The sequence below is a fragment of the Castanea sativa genome, chromosome 11, assembly GCF_040712315.1.
Source record: "Castanea sativa cultivar Marrone di Chiusa Pesio chromosome 11, ASM4071231v1".
NCBI classification, from domain to species: domain Eukaryota; kingdom Viridiplantae; phylum Streptophyta; class Magnoliopsida; order Fagales; family Fagaceae; genus Castanea; species Castanea sativa.
This window is the reverse complement of record NC_134023.1, coordinates 63682934-63707928: the sequence shown is the minus strand read 5'-3', so window position 1 is coordinate 63707928 and position 24995 is coordinate 63682934. Positions and strand designations below refer to the sequence as shown.

The following is a 24995-nucleotide window of genomic DNA, read 5'->3' as shown; positions in this document are numbered from 1 at the left end:
CGGTTACGTTAGCCTGCGGGACAAATTCACGTTTCCGAAATTTGTAAAATCGAGTAATATGCCCACTCTTGCCACAGACAAAACAAGATCTATTAAATTGATCTTGTGAAAGGAGTCCTTGGTTCTTATTGTAATTTTTATTTGGGTTTCCCTTCCTTGAGGTCTATTATCATTTTTAAAGGCTCTCTTTTTAGGCTTCAATTGACCATTTCTAGGAAAATGAGTTTTGGGCATATTATTATTGAATGAAATAAGGTTTGCCTTTGTAGTGGAATTACCATTGCTCTCTTGTGTCATGAGTGCATCTTGTCCTTTAGCCTCCTCCTCCACACAAATGCGTGTGATCGAAGTCTCCAAGGATGTCTCCTTTTGTTTGTGCCGCAAAGTCTTTTGGAACTCCCTCCAAGATTGTGGTAGTTTATCAATTATGCCAACTACCACCAAATTGTCTCTAATCTTTATGCCTTCGGATCTCAATTCTGCTACAATCATTTGGAAGTCTTGTGCTTGATCCACCACCAATTTTCCATCCACCATTTGGTAACGGAAAAATCTATTAGCAGCATACTTCTTTGTACCTGCCTCCTCGGTATCATACTTGCTTTGTAAAGCTTTCCAAATTTTCTTGGTAAAATTATAAGTTGTATCATAATAATCAAAAAAATGATCAGCAAGACAATTCAAAAGATAAGAGTGACAATTGTATTCATCTTTTATATACTTATCTATTTTTTCTTGATGGAGACTATATTCTTCCTCACTCATCTCATCGGTAGGAACATTTGATGGATTCTTGTGAGGATGTAGGTGACTTTGAGAAGGCTCAAGTAGAAGATGACATTTCCTTTCCACATCTTGAAGTGGGCTCCCTTAAAGCGAAAGGGTTTGTTAAGATCTCCAACAGGCTCATTTGGTTTCTCTTGTGTAGGCTCTATGTGTTGAATCTCCTTAAAAATTGTTGGTGCAACACAATGATAATGAAAATAACACAAAGAGAAATTGAATAATACTTTCTAAATTTTATTAATTTAAAGAGAGAAATGACATAACACTAATTGGACTGAGGCACAACACTCGCTCTCTTTAAGGAGATTCAAGCCCTTAATTGGCTAAACTTTGTAACCGGTGCAGACCGTCTCTGACTTGTCTTCCCCAAGATACAAAAGCCCAACAAGTGTTGTATGACTAGACCAACTTTTACACAAAGTGTTCAAGCCTAAAACTCTACCAGAAAGAACACCCTTCCTTGCTAAGAATCTCTCTATTTTTTTGGGTGTATATTGCAGTAACTTGGATTAGGTCTGAATGAGTCTATTTATAGGCTCAATGGGCCTCACAAAATTACTACCCAAATTAATCTGATTAATTAGGTCAATTATTCTGATGTAGTGGGTGTCAAGTAGAAGACCTCCACCTCCCCCTTGCGCATGTATCTGGCCCAATTTTTGAGACAATTCATGTTAGCCCATTAATCACCACAATTAAAAAAAATAAAATAGTCTCTCTCCTTTTCAATGTGGGATTAAATATTTTCACTAACTCCTCATCTTCCATATTCACTCCCACATCTTTACATTTATGTCATAAATTTATTCATTTTAATTATTTAATATTAAAATGCTCCAACAATAATTTACTTTATTTTTATCGTTGTCTTGCTTTGATGTCAAAGATTTTGAATCTCAATTCTTTTCTCTTGACTTAGATCAAGCACTATGCACAATTGTTTTCAATGGTTAAGATTAAGGGTCCGTTTGGTTGGAGGGGTGCAAGAGTGGGAGGATAGAAAATAGTGAAAGGATGGAAAAGTGTGAGGATAGAAAAGATTTTAATTTTCCTCCTTTTTGTTTGGTTGGGAGTGAAAAAATGGAGGGATGAAAAAAATGAGTTTGTATAAATTTACGTATATACCCTTGTTAAAAATGATGCCCAATTAAAACCAAAAAAGTGATAAAAAAAAATCAATCACCTAAATTTATTATAAAATAAAAATCATGTCTATAAAAAAATCACATCTAAACAAAACAAAAAAAAAAACAAAAAAAAAAAACACACAAAAGAAAGCAAAAGAAAAAAAAAATACTAGAAGAGCCTGCCCAATAAATAAAAGAAAAAAGAGAAAAAGAAGAAGAGGCAGGCAACATGCAGGAAAAAAAAAAAAAAATGTAGGCAATGTCCAAGAGGAAAAAAAGAAAAAAGTAAAAAAGTGTGAAGAAAAGCAACTTGGATGAAGCCCATGTGTTGCACATGGCCATTTTCTTCCAAAAATGATGTCAAATTTCTCATTTCAGTTTTCTTTACATTTTGGGGAGAAAATTTTTTTGTGGGCTCAAGTAGAAAACACTTGGGCCTCCACTATTTATTTTTCTTCCTCCTTACCAACCAAACTTAAAAAAAAAAAAAAAAAAATTCTTCTTATTTTTTCTTTAAAGTTTTCTATCCACCCTATTTCACCTCTAAATAAACACACCCTAAGAGCAAAAAAAGAGACTTTTAATCTCATTCATTAAATATATATATATATATATATATATATATAGATAAAAAAAATTGAATAGTTATAAAATGAAGAAACAAAAAAACGTTATGAGAGAAATGAGTGGTTATTAACTTGCTAATGGTACCATGTGCAATAGTCCTAATCCCACTTCTCCACCAGCCCAGATGCCCCACCGATCACGTGAAATTCTAGCTTCTAGTCAAAAGGATGCCCGATTGGTGTCTCTTTTTTGTTCCGTTACCACGAGGACATTTTCTTTTTTCTTTTTGCTTTGATTCATAAATACCTCAAATTTTATTCCACAAGAAGGGGAAGGGATCGGTTCCTCTCCGTCTACAGACTCCATTAAAAGATGGCTGGGAATTTCTGAGATAAGGATGGTTGCTCTCCTACTACAAGAAAAAGCCCACTAAGCTAGACTAGCAGGGCCGGCCCAAGGCCCCACCCGAAAAAAAAAAAAAAGAATCACCTTACAAAAAAAGGCCCCACATCATATTGTTAAAAGCCCAAATTTTTATAAAATTATATATATATATATATTTTTAAAGGTTGTGCATTTTTTATTATTATTTATGTTAAAGATACTATAAATTTTACTATTAGTTTACAAATTGTCATGTTACTAGTTACAAAAAAGTCATTTAAACATTCATTAGTTAAATTGATGAAATTTATCAATAAGAGCTAATGTCACATCTTATTGTGAATATTTTATACTGCTTTTAGGCTTTAGCACATTTTTCCACCCTAAAATGTTTCAAAAAAAAATGTTGCAAATATGTTAAATCATCAATTATAGATTAATCTCTCCTAACAATTTGAGACTTTAACTTTTGTAAACTCATATCCTACAAAACCACACACCAAATAATATCTATCTCTCTCTCTCTCAAAAACCAAATATTAAATTATAACTTTACTTAACTATGCATCGTTGTATATCCAAAATAAAGTTTCATTTTTAGTTGTGATATAATTTTATTTGTTTTTATTAATATTTATGGTCCAACTATGATATTCAATTCTCTATATGAAATTAACATTAGTTTAGTGATATTATTCATCAAATTATATATTTAATGAATCAAATTAACCTTTATTTGATTAATATTAAATAATTTTATTTAATTAATATTTACATATTAAAAGTTCCGCATAAATTTTTCACCTTAGGCCCAAATTATGTTGGGCCGCCCCTTAGCTGAAGTTCACTACAATATTAAGCTTTCTACCAACATGCATGCTTATGGTAGCTTCAATTGATCAGTGAGCATTGCACACTGAGTAGCACAAGTATAGGCAAAGATAGGCTGGATGACATTACAAGCATGACCTTCAAGAGTCACATACTCAAAATCCAACTCTTCATTTTTTTTTTCCTCACTAATATATGTATTCTTCTCATATTAATTAGGGAAGAAACGTGCTATCCGGCCAACATATTGAATTAAAAATATGATTTTTACAAAATAAGAGATGTAGAGTACCGTCTTCACCAAAAACTAATTGGTGTTTTGATCTAATAATAAAGAGCAAAATTATAGAAGTGGACACCATAGGTTGGAACACCATAAAAAAATTTATTTTTACACAAGTATACATATATGTTCATAAACTTGTTCATGAACACATTATTATGTTTGAACTTGGCTTGTTTATCAAGCCTAAACTTAAAGTTTGAATTTGGCTTGTTTTCTAATCTTCTAAGTTCGAAGAATTTATTCCTGTTTCTAAGGATTAAGCACCTTTAGATCAAATAGGTCTTCTTATATGGGGAATTGTATGGTTAGAAGAAGGCTAACAATATGGGGGTGGATTTCGTTACATATATCTTGGAAGTGAAAGATGCATATGTATAGATTTTTTTTTTAATTAATGGGAACACGTGTATAAAAGTTTGTGGTATTTTTAGAATTGAAGATCTAGTTTTTATTTTTTAATCATTTTATGATGAAACAAACACTGAAGAATAATTTCCACAAACTCTGTAAAATGAAAATGTTTTACTAAAAATTCTTTCAGCATAATGAAAACATTTAACAGCAAAACAAACATAGTATTAGTGTTTATTTGCTAAGTGAGAGAGTGCCTGATGTGGAAAGCAGAAGAAAAATTTTATTTTGAAATTTAGATTTATTGATCATTTGGATTTTATTTGGGCTTATTATTTAATTATGAAGCTATTTTTGTAACTCAATAAATGACTTCCTTATACTCTTATGGAGACAAATTTGCATGATTACATGTGTGTTCCTAGACTTTCTTTTGAACATTTATTCAATCTCTAGCTCTTGTAACTAATTAAGTTTGTTCAAGAAATCAAGAGACCACGTCCTCTGCAGGAGTAAGCAGCCTCGCCATCACAGTCACATCGCAAAACTATCTCTGAGTGTTGCTAACTAAGTCAGGCGTCGAAAAGCACCATGCTATACCGTCATAACTACGACCATGGCAACAATGTGTCGTTAACGTCACACATGAACCAAGGTCACGTAGCCCATTTTATGTCATTGGGTCACAAAAAAATTCTTTATACTCCAATCAGCCTGTAAGCCCAGTAGCCAGTTTCAACATGTATGACTTGGGCCAAGTCACTGCAATAGCTAGAGCTTGTAGCCCAGGTCAGCAAGCCCAAGCTGTTACGATTTTTTTTTTGGAAGCTTTATTCTAGTAAACCATGGTAGTACGTAGGGATTTGGATCCAAAGTGGAATAATTTATTAAGGTCTAGATTTTGCCAACTCATTTCAAATTTAACTATGATAAAATTAAACTTGAGTTGGTGAGTTAAATGGACCATGGTCATTAAATGGACCCTCCCGAAATGGAGGTGATCTAAATCCATATTGTAGGTATTTGTTTCTCGTCATGGATTATGCATGTTAAGGTGCATTTATGTAAGAAATCATGAAGTCCCACATTAACTATTGGTTGATGCCGCTCTGTTCAAGCACAACGACACAGCTGGCCTGGGAGTGATCATCCGCGACGTCAACGGTGCAGTCATTGGTGCTATATCGATGTGTGTTCCACTTCCCCAGTCAGTGGCAACAGTTGAAGCTTTAGCCTGTAGACATGTTGTGCAGTTCGCCGCTGAGATTGGCCTCCATGAAGTGACTTTCGAAGGTGATGCAGCAGTGGTTATCAACGCAATCACCATTGGCACAACAGAACATTCCTCGTATGGTCATATCATTGGTGACATCCTTGCTCAAGCTGCCCTCTTCTCTTCTTTTGAATTTTGTTATGTTAATCGGTCATGCAATAGAGTAGCAAATGCACTAGCGAAACGTGCAAAGTCGGGTCTAGATTTGCAAGTTTGGTTGGAAGACTGTCTTGAGGACATTGCCATTTTGGTTTTAGATGATGTTTCCTGATTTTTATAGAGTTTCAATAAAAGCCCAGCCCGACTTTCAGGTCTGGTTTCTCAAAAAAAAAAAAAAAAAAAAAAAAAAAAAAAAAAAAAAACCTATTGGTTGAAAGATTGAAAAGTTTACAACTCTTGGCATCCCTTCTTCATTGGATTATTCTTTTGTTCTTGAAGGACATGCTGTATTACAAATGGTAGAAGAGCAATGTCCAACTCATTGGTAGTGCCATGCATGACATAAGTTGCGCCATGCCATAAGCTACATGTGCAAGCATGAACTTGTGTAAGAGTTTGGTGCGGTCCTATATCTTTATATCATATGGCTACTACAAAATTATTTCTACAATTCTCTAGTGTTCCCTCAATCATGCCATTTTCTTCAAACTCGGTCCTCTCATTTTATCATTTACTTTTGGTAACTAGCTAACAGTGGTGGATGGTCATTGATTGTGTTGATGAATTATAATTTAATCTTTGTTTAACATGAAAACTTAATATTGTAATTTGTTTCTGAATGAATGTTGCATATTAGGATTCTAATATTAGATATCTCTATTCTCAATATGAAACATTCAATTACTAAATAGCAAGTGACTTACATAAATAGCATCGATTGATGGCTATTACATAAATCTCCATCATAAGAAATCTTCACTTCCTTTCAGGGATCCTTTTTTTTTTTTTTTTTTTGTGGAGGGGGGGGGGGGGGGGGAGAACCTAAAAATTTTCACTAATAACCTTAAGTATCACCATTTTTTTTATTTTGGAAACATGGTCCTACAACTAAACTGCTTAAGCAAAGTGATTGATCAAAATCAAAAGGCAGCCAAAACAAAAGGAAAGGAAAAAAAAAAAAATCAAAACTCCACAGGTAAAGAAGCAAATAGCCATTCCACATCCACAAGATGCATAAGATGAATAGTCATTGCAATTTTAAAACTAATATTCACAAACAAATATCCTCACCAAAAGTTTAGCTCTAGTAATTAATTTTGTTTTGGAATCAATAACATAAATTACTAAGAACAAAGTTCATAACAATTACTATAAATTGATGTTTTCTCTAAAAATTTTAGGAAATATGGGATGAAAGTAATTGCTGACCTGCATGCGATTCAAGGATTACAGAATGGAAATATTAGTTGGACAAGAGATGGATTTCAAGAATGGGGAGATTCCAATATAAAGGATACTATGGCAGTCATAAACTTCCTAGAAAAGGGTTCAATGAACTTAACTTTTATTCTTATTATAAAGTACCATATGTTTGATTTACTGCTAATGTAGTTTTTTGATAAAATGGTTTGAGAATGCTCTTTAAGAGGGACAGACCACATGTGCAATATAGACCACTACAATAAGAGCAATTGATGAATTTTGAATGTTCCCTAAATCCTAAATTAGACCTTGTTTTTGTGCATGTATGCCAACATTCCAAGTCTTGCAGCAATTGAGTTAATGAACAAACCTCATGCACCAGGAGTCACTCTAGACAACCTTAAAAGCTATTATAAATTTGGATATGATGCAGTGAGAAAGCACAAACCATGTGCTTATGTGATCCTCTCAAACCAGTTGGGAAATGCTGACCCAAAAGAGCTACTCTCATTTGTTGGAAACTTCAATCATGTAGTCATTGACATGCATTACTACAATCTCTATTCGGAGGAATTTAGCAATATGAATGTACAACAAAACATCGATTACATTAAAAATCAGCGAGCTTCGGCACTAAAAACCGTGACAACTTCCAAAGCCCCCCTTAGTTTCATAAACCAATCTTATGCAACAGTGGCAGCCACTGCTGTTGTCTGGTATAAATCTTTTCTTTTTGGATAGAACCTAAGTCCAAGACCACTTTTAAATTAGACCCAAATTCGCTAAACCTGCAATTCTTTCTCAATGATAAATTTCAAATTTGCAGAGAGTATCCCAAACTCTAATCTCAATGCACAAACCCAACATGAAATAAATTCTTAAAAAAATCAAACCTTCTTCTCAATATCCCTTAAACTTTCAAATACATAATCTCAAAGACCATTGTGATTCAATTCATCTCCTTTCTACTATATAAACCTATCCCATTTGCAAAACCTGAAATTGTCTTCAAAAGTTAAATACCAAAACGTTAAGACCTAGTCCAAGTTCAATACCAATCCCACCACCAATAGTGTACTAAATCAGTAAAAATATCTAACACATGACCTCATATTCACAGATCCACCTCTAAATCAAACCCAAATCCATTATTCAAAAGAAACCAATACCAAACTCTAATCTCAACGCACAAACCCACCACAAAATGAATCATAAAAAAAGTCAAACCCAAAGTTCAGTTTCCCCTAAAAGTTTAAATATACAATCTCAAAGTCTATTGTGGTTCCATCTTGGTTCAAATTAGAACCTATAAATTCCAAATGGAAACCAAAAGGAATCAAAATTTAAAATTCCTTATGAATTTCAAATTTATATCTAGAAGAGAAACCATACCCTAAAATCAAGTTTCTAAGTGGTAGCCACATGAGAAATAATAATTCACAAAATTAAATCCAAAAAAAAAAAAAAGGAAAAAAATAAACTAACAAAAGTAGCATTAACAATACCCAACAACAGTATTAGCAAAAACCTAACAAAAGTAGCACTAACAATACCCAACAACAGTATTAGCAAAAACCTAACAAAAGTAGCACTAACAATACCCAACAACAGTATTAGCAAAAACCTAACAAAAGTAGCACTAACAATACCCAACAACAGTATTAACAAAAGTTGGGAAAGAACATTTCTCTTTTTATTTAATAGAAAGAATTATTCCTAATATGTAGAACAAAAATGCAGCAGTAAATTGTTTTCCAAAAATTTATAGATATTGTTAACAAACTTGGATTTGATGCAGTTAAGCATGCATCTCTTTATCTAAAAAACAGAGTAGGACCTGCAAAGTAAGTTTTTTATTTTTTATTTTTTTTTATGTCACTCTGTACCATAAATGCAAATATAACTAAATTTTATCTTTTAAAAATCCATGAAAACAGAAGTTATGTCACTTTTAGAATATCAAAAATGTTTTGTTTGAACCAAGTTCTTTCCCAACATCTCAAAAAAAAAAAAATGTTCTTTCCCAACTGCCATATATGCAAGAAAAGAAAACACACAATAAGGCAATGCAACTCAACCACCAAATACCATGCAGGTACAGATTAAAAATATATACAACTTATTTCAACCCCATTACAACTTTATTCTCCTTGATTATATCATGTTCCAAATTAAAATGCAGCAATGAAAACATAAACTAATGCAATAATATAGCACAGGACCAAACTCAATTGGTAGCGGAGGTTAGAGAGAATTTATTGTGTGTTGCATAAGTAGAGCAGATTAAATTTGAATAACAAAATTTTATTCAGAAATTGAGTCCTAAATCCGAAAAAGAAAAACCCAAGGTCTAGAGAGAAGAGAAAAAAAAGTTAATCTAAATCAAATTATTCACTGGGGAATTTAAACAAACACATAGAGGACAAACACAAAGATGTCAATAACAATGAACCAGGAAAAATCTTTAAACCCACAATGCTATTTGCTTACACACAAATACTTTCATGAAATCAAAAGTTGATGAAGTTACCATGTTTTATCCAAAATCACAAAATAAAGATAGTTTTTAAAAAAAAAAAAATTAGAAGAAGAGGTTTCGGTGGGACTAAGGGGCCATAAGCATAGACTTGTAGCAGGCACCGTTCAAGTCACTGCTAAAAGGATGGTGTAATTTGTCTAAATTAAAACATGCAATGGTAAAACAATATAATGAAAACATGACACAAAAGAAGTCATTTTTACCTGCAAGGGGAAAACAAAAGAAGTCAGTTTTACCTGTAGCGGTTTCCCTGGTTGGCGATGGCAATAGGCTGGTGAAGACAGTCATCTGTTCTATTTCTTCAAACTTCACTATGTATATTCTTGCAGAGGGGAAAAAGGAGAGCATAACAGGGAAGAAAATAATTGAAGAGATGTTGACAATAAATAAAGAGGAAGATCTATAGAAATAGAGATTGATGGGGCTTGGGGACTTAGAAATTTCATCATCTAAGATGGAAGTTAAGTGGGATAGAAGTGGCTGTGTCTTTTGTGTGGTAACAGGTGAGGAAGACGTTTGTAGAAATTTTTTCAGAGTTGTCGACGGGAAATAATCTTCACAGAGAGAGAGAGAAGAGCATAGAAGTGAAAAAGTGATGAGAAAGGTTTTTCTAATCTTTTGTAACTACCGAGTGGCAACTCAAGACAAGACAGTGTGTTCCTAATTTATATAGGTAAATTGAACACAAACGTAGTAAAAATTTCACTGAAACGGTTTGTTTAATCAATCAATCGAACAGATACAATTTTCGGTTTTTTAAAATGTAATTGTGTCATTAAATTATCAAGCCATGTGGCGCGCGCAATGAAAAGTAATTAACAAAAAGTCAAACGTTTTTGCTATTAGTTATTACTAGCCGCAAATCTGTGCATTGCGCATGATAATTATTTTTATGGTAGTTTTATTAATTATTTTTATACAATTCAAACTAATTTAATTAAAAGTAATGTATTTTGTAATTATATTTTTATTTATTATAAGAATAATCATAAATGTAATATAAGAATAATCATAAATCATAAATTTAATAATTTTTGTCGTACTAAAATTTTATTTTGTAATAAAAGTTATTTATTACATTTTGTGAATCATTAAAAAGAATATAAAATTTGGAAATTATTCTTTTAGTTTTAAACAAACTTTCTCAAACTTATTTTTTTTGCCTACAATCCAAAACACTGAAAAAAGTAACTAAAAAATAATAATAAATCTTAACTATGATTAATTAGACCAATTAGGAAAACAATTTGTTGTTTATAATCTACTAATGTTATTTTCTTTGCAGAAATTGTAATTTCATCCACCCAAAACATATTATCAAATAAAAAATTATGAGCAAAATCTAAGAATTAAATTTTTATATATGCATTGTTATAAAATAATAATAATAATAATTAAAGTAAAATTGCGAAAGATAATATTTGTCTCTCATCCAATAATTTTTGTTTAGCCAACTTTTGTTTTTCTCTAAATAAATGACATGATAGAGTACTTCTAATACAATTATTAAGAGTACTTTGTCCACCACAAATGATTATAAAATAAAAAAAAATGATTAAAGTCTCATAGTTTAACATCTAAATTAAGCACTATAAAAATCATGCTATCAAATTACAATAACTTCCAAATTAAATTATCCAAATCATGCTATGTAGTATAATAATATCATATTTTAATATTTAATCCCTTTTACCGTAATATAGGATAACATTTAACAATCAAAGAGAGAAAAAAAAAACACAACAATTAATAAAAAAAAACTGACTCGCATTAACCTAAAGTAGATTAAAGAATATAAAAAATTATCAACCTAAAGCGAAGATGCAAGAAAAATAAAAAATAAAAATCCACCCAAAAATTGTGTGTGTGTGTGAGAGAGAGAGAGAGAGAGAAAGAACCTTTTTTTTTTTGTAAGGGAAAACTATGCATAAAATGAAAGAGATAGTGATAAATTTATAGTAAGAGGGTGAAAATAAGAAGAGAGAAAAATAGAGGAAGATAAAGGGAAAGATGAAGAATAATATCAATGTAGAGGGTAGTGGGGAGATGAGAAGGTGAGGGAAGGAGAAAGGTTGGAGAAGTAGTGGGGAGATAAAAAGGTAAGAAAGGGAGAAATGTTGGAAAAATGTAAATATGAAATAAAAAGATATTAAAAATAATTATAAGAAAATAGAAAGAAAAAATATAATGACGTGGATGCTAACGTGGCTCAACGTGAGCGCAACAACATTAAACGCAATATTATATTTTTATATTTAATCCTTTTTAACGTAATATAGGATAACATTTAACAATCAAAGAAAGAGAAGAAAAAAAAACAATATTGAATCGCATTAATCTATAGTAGATTAAAGAATATAAAAAATTATTAACCTAAAGTGAAGATGCAAGAAAAATTAAAAAATAAAAATCCACCCAAAAATTTTGTGTGTGTGTGTGTGAGAGAGAGAGAGAGAGAGAGAGAGAGAGAACCTTTTTTTTGTAAGGGAAAACTATGCATACAATGAAAGAGATAGTGACAAATTTATAGTAAGAGAGTGTGAATAAGAAGAGACAAAAATAGAGAAAGGTGAAGGGAAAAGATGAAGAATTATATTCATGTAGAGGGTAGTGGACAGATGGGAAGGTGAGAGAAGGAGAAATGTTGGATAAGTAGTAGAATAATAAAAAGATAAGGAAGGGAGAAAGGTTGGAGAAGTGTAAATATGAAATAAAAAAATATCAAAATAATTATAAGAAAATAGAAAGAAAAAAGATAATAACGTGAACGCTGGCGTGGCTCAACGTGAGCGCAGTAATATTAAATGTTACGCTTCAACTTTTAGTAATATATAAATATAGATATAGATTAGCAGGGTGCATTTGTGACAACATTTAATAACACTACTAGTGTGAATCAAATTTTTTGTTTTCATGAGATACTTGGATTTAAGAAAAATATACGATTGAGAATTTGAGGTTTCATATATGTGTGTGTGTGTGTATTTGTGGAAAAAAACTACATTTTTTTCACTCTAAATTATATATCATTTTATACTTTGTCTCATATATGATCAAAATGCACGATTGACCTCCAAATTATAATTTTGTAGCAATTAACCCCTGCCGTTGGCTTTTGGGATTAAGTCTAAAAGAATTTAGTATGAAAAGACCAATTTACTTCCTCTAAAATAGTACAATTTTCTTAATATTTTGTACAACAATAGAGTTGGGTTAGTTTCTACTGGTTTTCATCTAAGCCCATTACTTTTTTTTTTTACTATATCGACAATTGTGAATTTTTTTATGAAATTTTTGTCTCTAAAGTTACTGTATTAGAATTAGGTTTTGTGGATCAAAGTTTTTGTTTCAATAATTATTCAAATAGCATCAGTTTTCTTTTTTCTTTTCCTAACAACAAATAACTTAGGACAAATTATTGTAAACTCACTTGTGGTTTGGCTTGTTTTCACCTTGTATACTTGTGATTCAAAATTTGACACTTTGTCCAATTGAGATTACCTTTGTTTACCTCCTATAACCCACCTCATCACTTCTATTGTTAAATACACATAACAAAACATAACAGAATCATATAAAATAAAATAAAAACAAAAAAACAAGATCAAAAAATTGATTTTTGTAAAAATATTTGAAAGCTTCAAGAGCTTCAATGAGAAGTCTTTTTTTCATTTGTACATAATTAGAGAGAAGTGATTCCCCGTTATCCATCCCATTATATTTTTTTCCGAAGCTTAGAAGTCTTTTTCTCTGGGATTGTGCAAATCTGCATTCCCTAGCTGGAATTCAGAAAAAATCTCACATCTCTTTAAGGTCTTGGATCAGGGATTGTCCTAATTAGCTAGTATCGCTTCCCAAAGGTGGATTGCCACCCCAAACTGACATCCATTTGGTTCTCAAATTGCAAGAATCTTAAGGAACTGCCTCATTAGTTGCACACACTCAATTCTCTGCATTCAATGTTTATAAATAATTGTCCAAAAGTTGTATCATTTTCAGAAAGAAGGTTTGCCTTCGAAACTTTCTGCAACAAATTAACTTGTGCTCAGCAAGCAGTGGGGTTTGCATGAGCTTGCATGTCTTAGTCGGTTGGAGATTGAAGGCGGATGTAAAAACATGGTGTCATTTCCAGAAGAGAATTTACTACCGAACAATCTCAAATATCTGAACTACAAGGGGCTTCAAGTCATTGGAGATTAGCTGCTGTAACAAACCGATCCTTGCCAGAAGAGGGTCTTCCATCCTCCCTGTCTTTTCTCTGCATCAAATAGTGTTCTTTATTGAAACCAAAACTCCAAAATAAGACTGCAAATGATTGGTCCAATATATCTCACATTGCTCGTATAGAAATTGATGAGGAAATAATTTTATAAGCAAGTCTTTCAGCAAGGTACCTTTTCTACATTTAAATTGATGACAATTTGAATTGCTAGACATCAATTCAATTTACTGTACATTGTGAAATAGTTATTGCGCTTACTAATAATCTTTCTTTCTATGCTGCGTAATCTTGGGCTATTTTGAAGACTAGTTAGGCCAACAACATTGCTCAAGTTTCCACATTAAGTTCATCTGCAATTATTCATGCTCCTTTGTTTCGAGATCAATCAATAGTACATTGTTGCGGACTTCCAACTCTAATTTTCTAAACAAGTTTGAAGAACTTATTGCTGTTTCTAAGGATTAAGTGCCTTCAGATCAAAGCAGTCTTCCTATATGGGGGAAGAAGAAGGCTAACAATGTGGGGTAGATTTCTTTGAAGAACTGGTTTGTCCTATATCTTGGAATTGAAAGATGCACATGTATATAAGTTCTTTTCTATTCTTTCTTTTTTTCTTTTTTTAAATGGGAACACATGTATATAAGTTTGTGCTATATCTTAGAATTGAAGAACTAGTTTTTCAAATAATTTCCACAAACACTAAAAGATAATTTCCACAAACTCAAAATTTAAACATTTGATTGATGACATAAGCTATTGATCTTTAATATTCTTGAAGTTTTGTAAGAATGGAGGATATAAGGGGAAAAAAAAAAATGATCTACTTGTGAATTTGTTAAAATTTGTATCTAATAAAAAAAAATATTGAGTGGAGTTGTAGTCTTAGTCTATAACCAAGTTAATTTGTTGCAAAAGTTTGTCCAAAATTTAATTATATTGAGCTTAAAAAAAAATTAGGGTGGTCACCCATTTTTTTAAGGGTAAAAAAATCATAAATTTTTTTTTAATTTTATATATAATAATGATTTTTTTTTCCAAGTCAGGGTGGTCCTATGACCACCCTGGCTCTATTATGGAGCCGCCAATGATTAACATTAATGTTAATTGAGTTTAATTGGGTTAATAACCATTTAATCCAATTAGTAATTGGGTGGGTTTGGATGCGCAAATGGATTTGGGTTGATTTTGCCACCCTTTTTACCACATCATTTTATAACATACCTTACATTAAACGTTCTATTTTCAACATTACAACACATTAAAAATAATATAAACAAAAAAATCATATAATTTCTCTAAACCCAAAATCTTTCTCTCTTCTCTCTACTCTAAACCAAAAGGTCTAGAAACCAACCACCGAAGCCTCCATGACCACAACCCAAAACAACAATGACCACCAACAATAACCACTAGCAAAACACCACCACAACCCCAAATACAAAACGCTACCAAAATCAACCCAAACCCAAGCTATAAACATAAACCCACAAGTTGCAATGCAACCCACCACCCTTGGCTAGCCAGGCCCAACCCAAAACCACCACTGCCCATCACCAAGTTAGAGAAAAAGTGAGAGAGGAGAGAGATCAAATCCACCACTAGATCGGAACCAACTAAATAAGCTCATCACTATCCCTCCCACAACAACCAAAAAAAAAAACCCACACAATAACCGTCATTGACCAACCGAAACCACAAACATCAGCCTCTCTAGACAATAATGGCAAGATTGGTGGCTCAAAGAGGTTTTGGTAAATTTATGTCAGTACCATTCTAAGTCTGGAATGGTACTATTCATCCATGCTACAATTTTTAGCATTTAGAACATTTAATGCGGGAGGCTTTTTGGTATTTAGTGTGCCAAATGCTAAAAAGTTAGCATTTGGCACACATGATATCAATGCCAATTGGTTTGACAATGCTATGATATTATCATGAGTAGATTATGATCCTCATTTTGTCATTAATAAAGGTAGTAGTTTGTGGACAAATTATCACAAACATGGACTGCATTCATAAGTAGATTTGTATTTATACATAAACAAAATTATATAACATTCAAATAGTCATCATATTTCTTTTTCCAAAAAGAGGTCATCTTTACTCCAAAAAAAAAAAGTCATCATATTTGAAAAGGCTATTACAAATCCTTGCACCTCTCATAAACACCGAACACTTAACTATTATTACATAATGCTTACACCATTAATTTTGAACACTTGATTCTAAAATAAAAAAAAAAGACATATAACCATTATAAACAGGATTGCTTTCTTTGCTCAACCGATTGGCCTTTCTCCCAGGTTGACGCGTAGGCTAATAAACTCTTTTCTTTTTTTTTTTGGAGTAAAATAGGCTAGTAAACTTAGGACATTTGAACATAGAACCATCAGATAGAGTCCACTGAAGTATTATTTATCTTCTGTTTTTTGCAACTCCATTTTTTTTGGAGTTCACTGAAGCCTTACGTCTCCAACTATAAGGGTGGGTTTGGATAAGGAGGTTGGCGTCTAAGTTTCACGTTTCTAATCCTTTTTTTTTTCTTTCCTTGCGCACAGATTTCAACAGCAGACATGATGTACTGTTCACAACTGTGCGTGAACAGTAACCGCACAGTGGTGCACTGTTCATGTACTTTTCAACTTTTTTTTTTTAATTAAAAATGGAACCCGCAGCATTATACACACATTTAAAAATTATTTTATTACAGTATTTTCAATTTTTAGTTGTATCCAAACGGACTCTAAATCAAGGTTACACCATGTCCGTATGATGTAAGGAGGACATGTCATGGAGAAAATAAAGAACCAAATTTTTTTTAATAATTGAGTTGGATCAAACCATCGTGACCAATTCATATATTCCCTTTTCAAAAAATCCTAGCCGTGAAATGAAATGGAGAGGAATAGAGGATCCCTTGAAGGTGTTTGACAAAATGCCGGGATACACTGGATTGTTATCTTCTTTAATACTTTAATGTCTGCTTTTTATATACTGTCACGGACCCACAAATGATTGCTCACTTAATTACTTTGTGACAGCTTGGATTTGGAACACTAAACTGCCAAACCTCCAAAGTCAACGAAACAACTTCAGATCTTTTTCTGAATCTTAGAAGCATCGGGTGCAAAAGCTCAAGCTCACTTCTTATTTGTTCAACTATTTGCTTTCGCTTTTGCTTTCACTTCCTGCTTCCTTTCTTTCTCGAATTTGTGCAACATGGCTGTACTTATGGTGGATTCTAAAGAAATCAAAGACTTCTTTCTGTTGCACGATTATAGGTTTCTGGAGGAGTTGAAGATATTGCTGCAGTTTGCTGCTAAGGTGATCAATAATGTTGAGGAGCAGCGGGACAAGGAAACACAAGTTCAAGATTGGCTCAACGATCTTGAAGAAGCTGTCTATTTTACACAGGATTTCATGGTTGATATATGCAATTTGCTGGACAGTTGGGGTGGTGGAAGTAGAGCAGATAAGTCCAAAGAGCACGAAAGAAGAATGATAGAGCAGTTCAAGGAAAGGATGGAGATCGTCCTTAAGAGGATGGAGTTCATCCGTGAATCCGGAGAATTCATTGAAGCATTAGATTTTCGAAGACTACCTCCATTTGATTTTTTTTTTTTATGGCTACGAATCTGAAGTTGTATACGGTAGAGAGTTTGACAAAAGAAAAATAATTTATCACTTGTTGTCAGATAACAATGCAAGTCGTAAACAGTTGTCTGTAACTTGGATTGTGGGCATGCCTGGGATAGGCAGGACCACACTTGCTGGGCTGGTTTACCACGATCACGAAGTAAGTCAACATTTTGAATTTAAGGCCTGGCTTTGCTTTTCGGAAGGCTTTGACATGTCCTGGGCGAAACGAGCAATTATTGAGTCAGTAACTTCACGGCCTGTTGTTACTGTGGAACGATTGTCTTTTGGAAATATATATTGGAGTACCTTAGGGGGAGGAGATTTCTAATTATTCTAGATGATGTGTGCGTGGACAATAAGATTGATCAGAACTGGGACATCTTTCTATCTGATTTTAAAATTTGAAGATGTCGCAAGTCAGATTTGTTTGATTGTAACCACAGGCAGTTTTGGCTTTGCAGCACAAAAAAGCATTAATGATTCTTATGTGAATATGAATCCATTATCAGAAAAAAATGGTTGGCCTATGTTAGCACAATTTGCTCTTAAATACCAAAATGATGATTCATATTTAGAACTAGAAGCTATTAGGAGAAAAATTTTGTGGCAGTGTAATGGCTTACCAGAAGTAAGAACACTTGCAGCTCTCTTGCGCTGTAAGCCACAAGTTGAGGAGTGGAAAGATGTACTGGAGCGCCTGGAGTGTTACAATACAAAGTTATTGTTAAAATTGAGCTATGATAATCTTGCACGTACAAAGTTTATTTTAAAATTGAGCTATGATAATCTTCCTGCACATCTAAAGGCTTGCTTTGCATATTGTTCAATATTTCCTCAGGGTTATGAATTTGAGAAAGAGAAGTTAGTCCTCTTATGGATGGCAGAAGGTCTTCTTCAGCAGCAAGGAGGAAATCGAACAATGGAAGAGGTTGGTGACAGGTACTTTAATGAATTAGTGTCTAGACAATTTTTTCAACTATCAAGTGGCAATAAATCAGGTTATGTGATGCACAATCTTTTAAATAAGCTGGCTGTTTCAATGATGAAGGAAATTTGCTTAAGATGGAAGGATGATCATTTAAGTATCTCCAAAAGGACGTGGTATTTGTCACTTGTAGGAGGTGTACATGATAACTCAGTGATATTTGAGAGTTACGCCAATTGTTTAACAACCTTTTTGACCCTAGATTACAAAGACTGTCACTTGAGAGAAAATGAACTAGTGCGTTTGTTCAAAGTGCGCCTCTTACGAGTGCTTTCTTTAACTCATTCTTATATCACTGAGTTGCCCAATTCAAGCTGTAAATTGGAACATTTACGTTACATAAATCTCTCTCACACTACAATCAAGAAGTTACCTGAGTCAGTTTGTGCTCTCCGCAATTTACAAACAATTATACTGTCAAATTGTCAGTTTCTTACTATGTTGCCAGAGGAAATGTGGAGGCTTCTTAATTTGCGTCATCTTGATATTAGTGGAACTGCCTTAAGTGAGATGCCAAAAAAATTGAGCACGCTAAAAGATCTTCAAACACTATCTTGCTTTGTTGTGGGCAGAAAAAGCAGCTCCACAATTAAAGAGTTGGGGGGGCTTCAGCATCTTCATGGAACACTTCAACTTTTGGAGTTACAAAACATGGTCCCTTCGGAAGATGCAGCTAAGGCTGGCTTGAAAGAAAAAACATACCTTGATGAGCTACTGTTGAAGTGGGGTGATGATACCAAAGATAGGAAAAAACATAGAGACGTACTTGAAAAGCTGGAGCCTCATACAAATTTGAAGAGGCTCAATATCAGTTTCTACTGTGATGTAAAATTTCCAGATTGGTTGGGGAATTTTTCATTCTCTCACATGGTGTCCCTACGTCTTAGCAATTGCATGAATTGCTAACTCTTGCCACCAGTCGGGCAGCTGCCATCTCTTAGAGTCCTCATTGTTGAATGGATGACTGCAGTGAAGAGGTTAGGTCCTGAATTCTATGGAATGGATAAGCCATTTCAGTCTTTGGTGACTCTTAACATTTGAGGGAATGTGGGAGTGGGAGGAATGGGTTTCATTTGAGGCTGAAGGTAGAGAATTCCCTCGCCTGCAAGAACTTTATATACGGGGATGCCCCATGCTAAAGGGGAACTTACCCAAGCAACTTCCATCTGTAGTAAAAGTTGAGATTTCTGAATCTAAGGAGCTTGTGAATACACCTATGGCAGAGGAATCATTACAGAAAAAGGCTTCTAGATTATCATGATAAGATTCTATTTGTAAGTGACGAAACAGGTTCTGCAGAATCCTCATTGTCCAAGAGTCAATATGCAGCTGCAGAATGCTCATTGCCTATGACTCAAGGTGTAGTTCAATCTTCATTTGACATGACTCTAGGGGCCACACAATCCTCATTGGCCATAACTCAAGGTGCCGCAGTCGCAGAATGCACATTGCCTGTGGCTCAAAGTGTTGCAGCAGCAGAATGCTCATTTTCCATGATTCAGAAAGTCAACAATGGATCACCAGAGATATTGAAGAATAAGTTGCAGTCTCTTCTTTTGGTGGTCGATGATGCTGAGGAGAAGCAGTACAGGAGCAAAGTGGTTAAAGAGTGGCTTGACGAGCTGCGAGATGTTGTCTATGATAAAGAGGATCTCATAGATGAGATCCACACTGAAGGTTTCCAACACAGGTTGGATGAGATACTTGATAGGGTAGAATCCCTTGCTAAGCGAAAAGATGAACTTGGTTTGAAAAAAAGAATAGAACACAACATGGAAAAATCTCTGAGAATGCCTGCAGCTTCTTTTGGAGACGACAACTCTAAAGTAATATTCGGTAGAGAGTCTGACAAAAAAGAAATTATCGGTCTCTTGCTTTCAAATGATGCAAATGGTAGAAAGTTGTCAGTGATTTCGCTTCTGGCCAATGACGGTATGGGCAAGACCACTCTTGCTCGGCTCATTTACAAGGATCACAGAGTAACTGAACATTTTGACCTGAAGGCCTGGGCCTACGTTTCAGATCTTTCTGACACGTTCATGATTACGAAGGCAGTTTTCGAGTCATTCACTTTACAGTCTTATGATCTCAAGCAACAAGATATGTCTCAGCTAGAACCTAATTTGTGCGAGAGACTTGAGGGAAAGAGATTTCTACTTGTTCTAAACATTGCGTCCCCTTTTATTTTTGGAGGATGGAAAGCCTTACAACCTCCTTTTGTAAAAGCTGCAAATGGAAGCTATGTTATTGTAACTACACGCAATGAAATCTCTGCATCATCAATTAAACCTCTCTGTGTATATCACATTAAGCCATTATCAGATGAAGATAGTTGGTCGTTGTTTGTAAATTTTAATTTTGGAGGCCAAACCCAAGTTCATATCCAGAACTAGAAGATATTGGCAGACAAATTATGGAAAAGTGTTGTGGCTCTCCTTTAGCTTTAAGAACAGTTGGGTGTCTCTTGCGCTTGAAGCTGCAAGTTGAGGAGTGGGATGCTGTACTAGATCATTTGAAGCAAAATTTGGAGGATTTTAAAACTGCAATGAGCAACACATTAACACCGAGCTACAGCACATTAAAACTGAGCTATGATCGTCTTTCTGCACGTATAAAGCGATGTTTTGCATACTGTTCAATATTTCCCTCCAGTTATGAATTTGAGAAAAATAAGTTGGTCCTCTTATGGATGGCAGAAGGTCTTCTGCATGACCCCAGAGGAAACTCCAGAATGGAAGATGTTGGTGATGAGCACTTTCAAGAATTATTATCTAGGTCTTTTTTTTCAGATATCAAGTGGCAATAAATCACGTTTTGTGACGCATGATCTTGTGAGTCACTTTGCTGTTGAAGTGTCTGGGAGATATTTTTGCAGATTGGAGGATCTTGGTCCTTCTGTCTCTGAAAGGACCCGGTATTTGTCGCTGTTATGCGTCAAATATAGTTTCCCGGTGATCCTTAGAGCCATTAATACAGCCAAGCTCTTAAGGACCTTTTTGCTATTAGATCATGGATCATATCATTTAGGTAGCAATAAACTGCTGAGTAGTTTGTCCAAACTGCAATTCTTACGAGTGCTTTCTTTATCTCATTATCCCATCACTGAGCTAACTGATTCAATCAGCAATTTCAAATATTTACGGTACATAGATCTCTCTCACACTGCAATCCAGATGTTACCTGAATCAGTATGTGATCTCTACAGTTTACAAACATTGATATTGTCCTTTTGTCATTCTCTTACTGAATTGCCTGAAAACATTTGGAAACTCTTAAACCTGCGTCATCTTATTATTAGTGGAACAGATTTAAATGAGATGCCCAAAAAAATGAGCAGTCTAAAATATCTTCAAACGCTATCTTACTTTTTTGTGGCCCAAGAAAGTGGCTCAACAGTTGAAGAGTTGGGGGGTCTTCAGTATCTTCATGGAACACTTAGCATTTTAAAGTTGCAGAATGTGGTCTCAGTAGAAGATGCAGCCAGGGCTCTCTTGGTGGAGAAGACAGACCTAGATGAGCTAGTGTTAGAATGGGTTGATGATTCCAATGTTCCAAAAAATGTTAGAGATGTGCTTGAACAGCTAGAGCCTCATACAAATTTGAAGAAGCTCAGCATTAAATTTTATTGTGGTACAAGCCACATTGGCTTGGAAAATCTTCATTCTCCAACATGGTGTCCCTACGTCTTAGTGATTGCATAAATTGCGTAGACTTGCCACCACTCTGGCAGCTGCCGTCTCTTAAAGTCCTCATTATAGAATCTATGGATGCTGTAACGAGGGGAAGTCCTGAATTCTGTGGAATGGATAAGCCATTTCAGTCTTTGGAGACTCTAACATTTGAGGAGATGTCAGAGTGGGAAGAATGGGTTTAATCTGAAGTTGAAGGTGGAGAATTCCCTTGCCTGCGAGAGCTTTGTATACGGAGATGTCCCAAGCTGAAGGGGAACTTACCCAAGCAACTTCCATCCATAGTAAAAGTTGAGATTTTTGAATGTCAGGAGCTTGTGACTACACTTATGACAGAGGCATCATCACACAAAAGGCTTTTAGAATATCATGATAAGGCTCTGCTCATAAGTGAAGGTAAAGTTGCCTCATTCATGGAGCAAATGACTGTCTTTAAATCGGAAGATGCTCCTGAATCCTTGTTGGTTATGGTACAAGGTGCCACAGCATCCTCGTTTGAGAGCATGAGAGTTTTAAAAGTATCAGAACTGATTAAATTGCCCAGCCGACTGCATAGCCTCAAAATTGAAGGATGTGATGATCTGGAGTTCATACCTGAAGGAGTGATGGGCAGCATCAATTCTCTCCAACATTTCTATATCATTAATTGTCGTTCTCTCAAGTCCTTTCCTGAAGACTATCCACCCACTGACTTGAAAACCCTTTATATCCGTAACTGCAAGAAATTAGAATTTATCAAACCTGCAGAGAAGAGAGACCAGTATGCATTTCTTGAAAATTTGTGCATAGGGAATAGCTGTGATTCCTTGACATCCCTGTCATTGTACTTGTTCCTGAAGCTCAGATGTCTTTCTATGTGGGATTGTGTAAATCTGGAATCACTTTCAAAGCCAGAGGGAATTCAAGAACATCTCACATCTCTTGAGGCCTTGGAGATCAGGGATTGTCCTAGCCTGGTATATTTTCCAAAAGGAGTATTGCCTACCCCCAACCTGACATCGATTTGGTTATCCAATTGCAAGAATCTCAAGAACCTACCTGATCAGTTGCAGACCCTCAAAAATCTTCAGTCCATGTTTTTAAATATATGTCCAGAACTAGAATCACATCCAGATGGCAGTTGGCCTTCCAACCTAAGTTCATTCTGTGTCACTTTTTGCAACAAACTCATGCTCGGGAAAGAATGGGAGCTGCATGGGCTTGATTGTCTTAGTCATTTGGAGATTGAAGGTAAATGTGAAAACATGGAGTCATTTCCAAAGGAGAAGTTGCTGCCCAGAAATCTCAATTCTCTTCAAATCAGTGGATTTATGGATCTCAAATATCTAGACAGCATGGGGCTTCATCACCTTTCCGCACTTAAAAGACTGGATATTAGCTGCTGCGACCAACTCCAGTCCTTGCCAAAAGATGGTCCTCCATCCTCATTATCTTTTCTTTCCATCAAGGAGTGCTCTTTGCTGAAATCCAAACTCCGAAATAAGAAAGGAAAACATTGGTCCAAGATAGCTCATATCTCTTGCATTGAAATTGATGAGGAATTAACCTCATGAACAGGCTTTTTAGCAAGGTAACTTTTCTACACATAGATTAATGATAATTTGACCTGCTACATATCAATTCAATTTACTATACACGTTGTGAAACAATTATTGAACTTACTAATAATCATTGCATAATCTAGGCAAATTTGAAGACTTGTTGCGCCACCAGTAATTGCTTGAGTTTCTACTTGGGTTCTGCTGCAGTTATTGACGTTCACCTCCTATATGTTCTTGTTGAGTATTTTGTTATGTGACTTGAGGGTGTTTATTTGTGAAGTGTGAGAGTGTCATTGTATGTAACGAGGTCTTTGGTTTGTGATTTGAGATTTTCATTACAACCAAAAATAAATAAAAAAATAAAACAAAAAAATAGTGGAAATTCAGAACTTGAGTTGTGTTTGATATCATATAAGGTGTTTTTTTTTTTTTTTTTTTTTTTTTGGGAATAGGTTGATTTGAGTTTTTGTGGGTTTGAGAATGCTTTATAGGAGTTGGCTGAGTGCTTGTAAAGTTGTAATTTTTATTGTTAATAATGGAATTTAGTTGGTATTGTCCGTGGATGTAGGCTTATTATTAGCGGAACCACGTAAAATGGTTCTCTTTTCCGCTAATCTCTAACACATTGGTAACATAGGTCACAGAAAATTGGGATTTGGCATTGTTTTTCTGACAACATGCCCAATCATTTTTACTGCTATAATATCATTGTTACTGCAGCTGATAGGTGTAGTCTCTTATCTACATTTGTAAGCGTGCTATTCTCACAGTGTTCTTTATATGATCACACCCCAGCTTATATTCCATGCCTACATTATTCGAGTTTGTTCTTACAGAAGTAGTGATACCTGTTGGGATTTAAGTGGAATAGGTTGATGATAGTGGAGAAAATGAATTGGAATTGAGTTGCTACAACAGAGCTCAAACACTTTAGAAGGAAAAAGCTTTTAGTTTATTTCTTGTAGATTTAGACAAATAGTTTTATTTACATCATTACATGTGCATGTTCACTAACACACCCTCAAACATTAGAGTTAATTGAATAGTTATTTCAAACTTCATTTATTGCTTTACCAACTTGAAGGTAACTGAAAATGCATTAATGAGACTCCTAAGTGGTTTTGAAAATTAGATGGTTAAAAAAAAATTAACTTTTGATGAGTTTGTTTACCACATTGAAAAAATAATGTGCTAAAATATGCTATGCAGACATAAGATTGATGGCAAGAAAGGTTGAGAAATTTAAAATTTTCTCATTTATGAAAACCTTCTCCATTATTTGGATGAGGTCAATTAAAGAGATAAAATCCATAACAATATGAAACAATCATTAAAGGAATCCTAGAGGTATGTACATAAATTGTTTCATTTCGTTCTATATCACCAAATCGGTTGAAATTTTAAGAATGCTAT

General features: G+C 34.2%; 1 protein-coding gene and 1 pseudogene across 1 annotated transcript; both read left to right on the top strand.

Moving 5' to 3' along the window:
• Positions 1-5519: 5519 nt before the first annotated feature.
• On the top strand, positions 5520-5876 carry LOC142616928 (uncharacterized). Its single transcript, XM_075789669.1, has one exon. It carries the CDS (start codon positions 5520-5522, stop codon positions 5874-5876), a length of 357 nt encoding a protein of 118 aa, XP_075645784.1.
• Positions 5877-16947: 11071 nt separating this feature from the next.
• Positions 16948-23594, top strand: LOC142616927 (putative disease resistance protein At3g14460; annotated as a pseudogene).
• Positions 23595-24995: the final 1401 nt, after the last annotated feature.

What these genes read in the sequence shown, in the direction of transcription:
- LOC142616928 (XM_075789669.1), top strand. Translation starts at nt 5,520, where the DNA reads ATGTGTGTTCCACTTCCCCAGTCAGTGGCAACAGTTGAAGCTTTAGCC.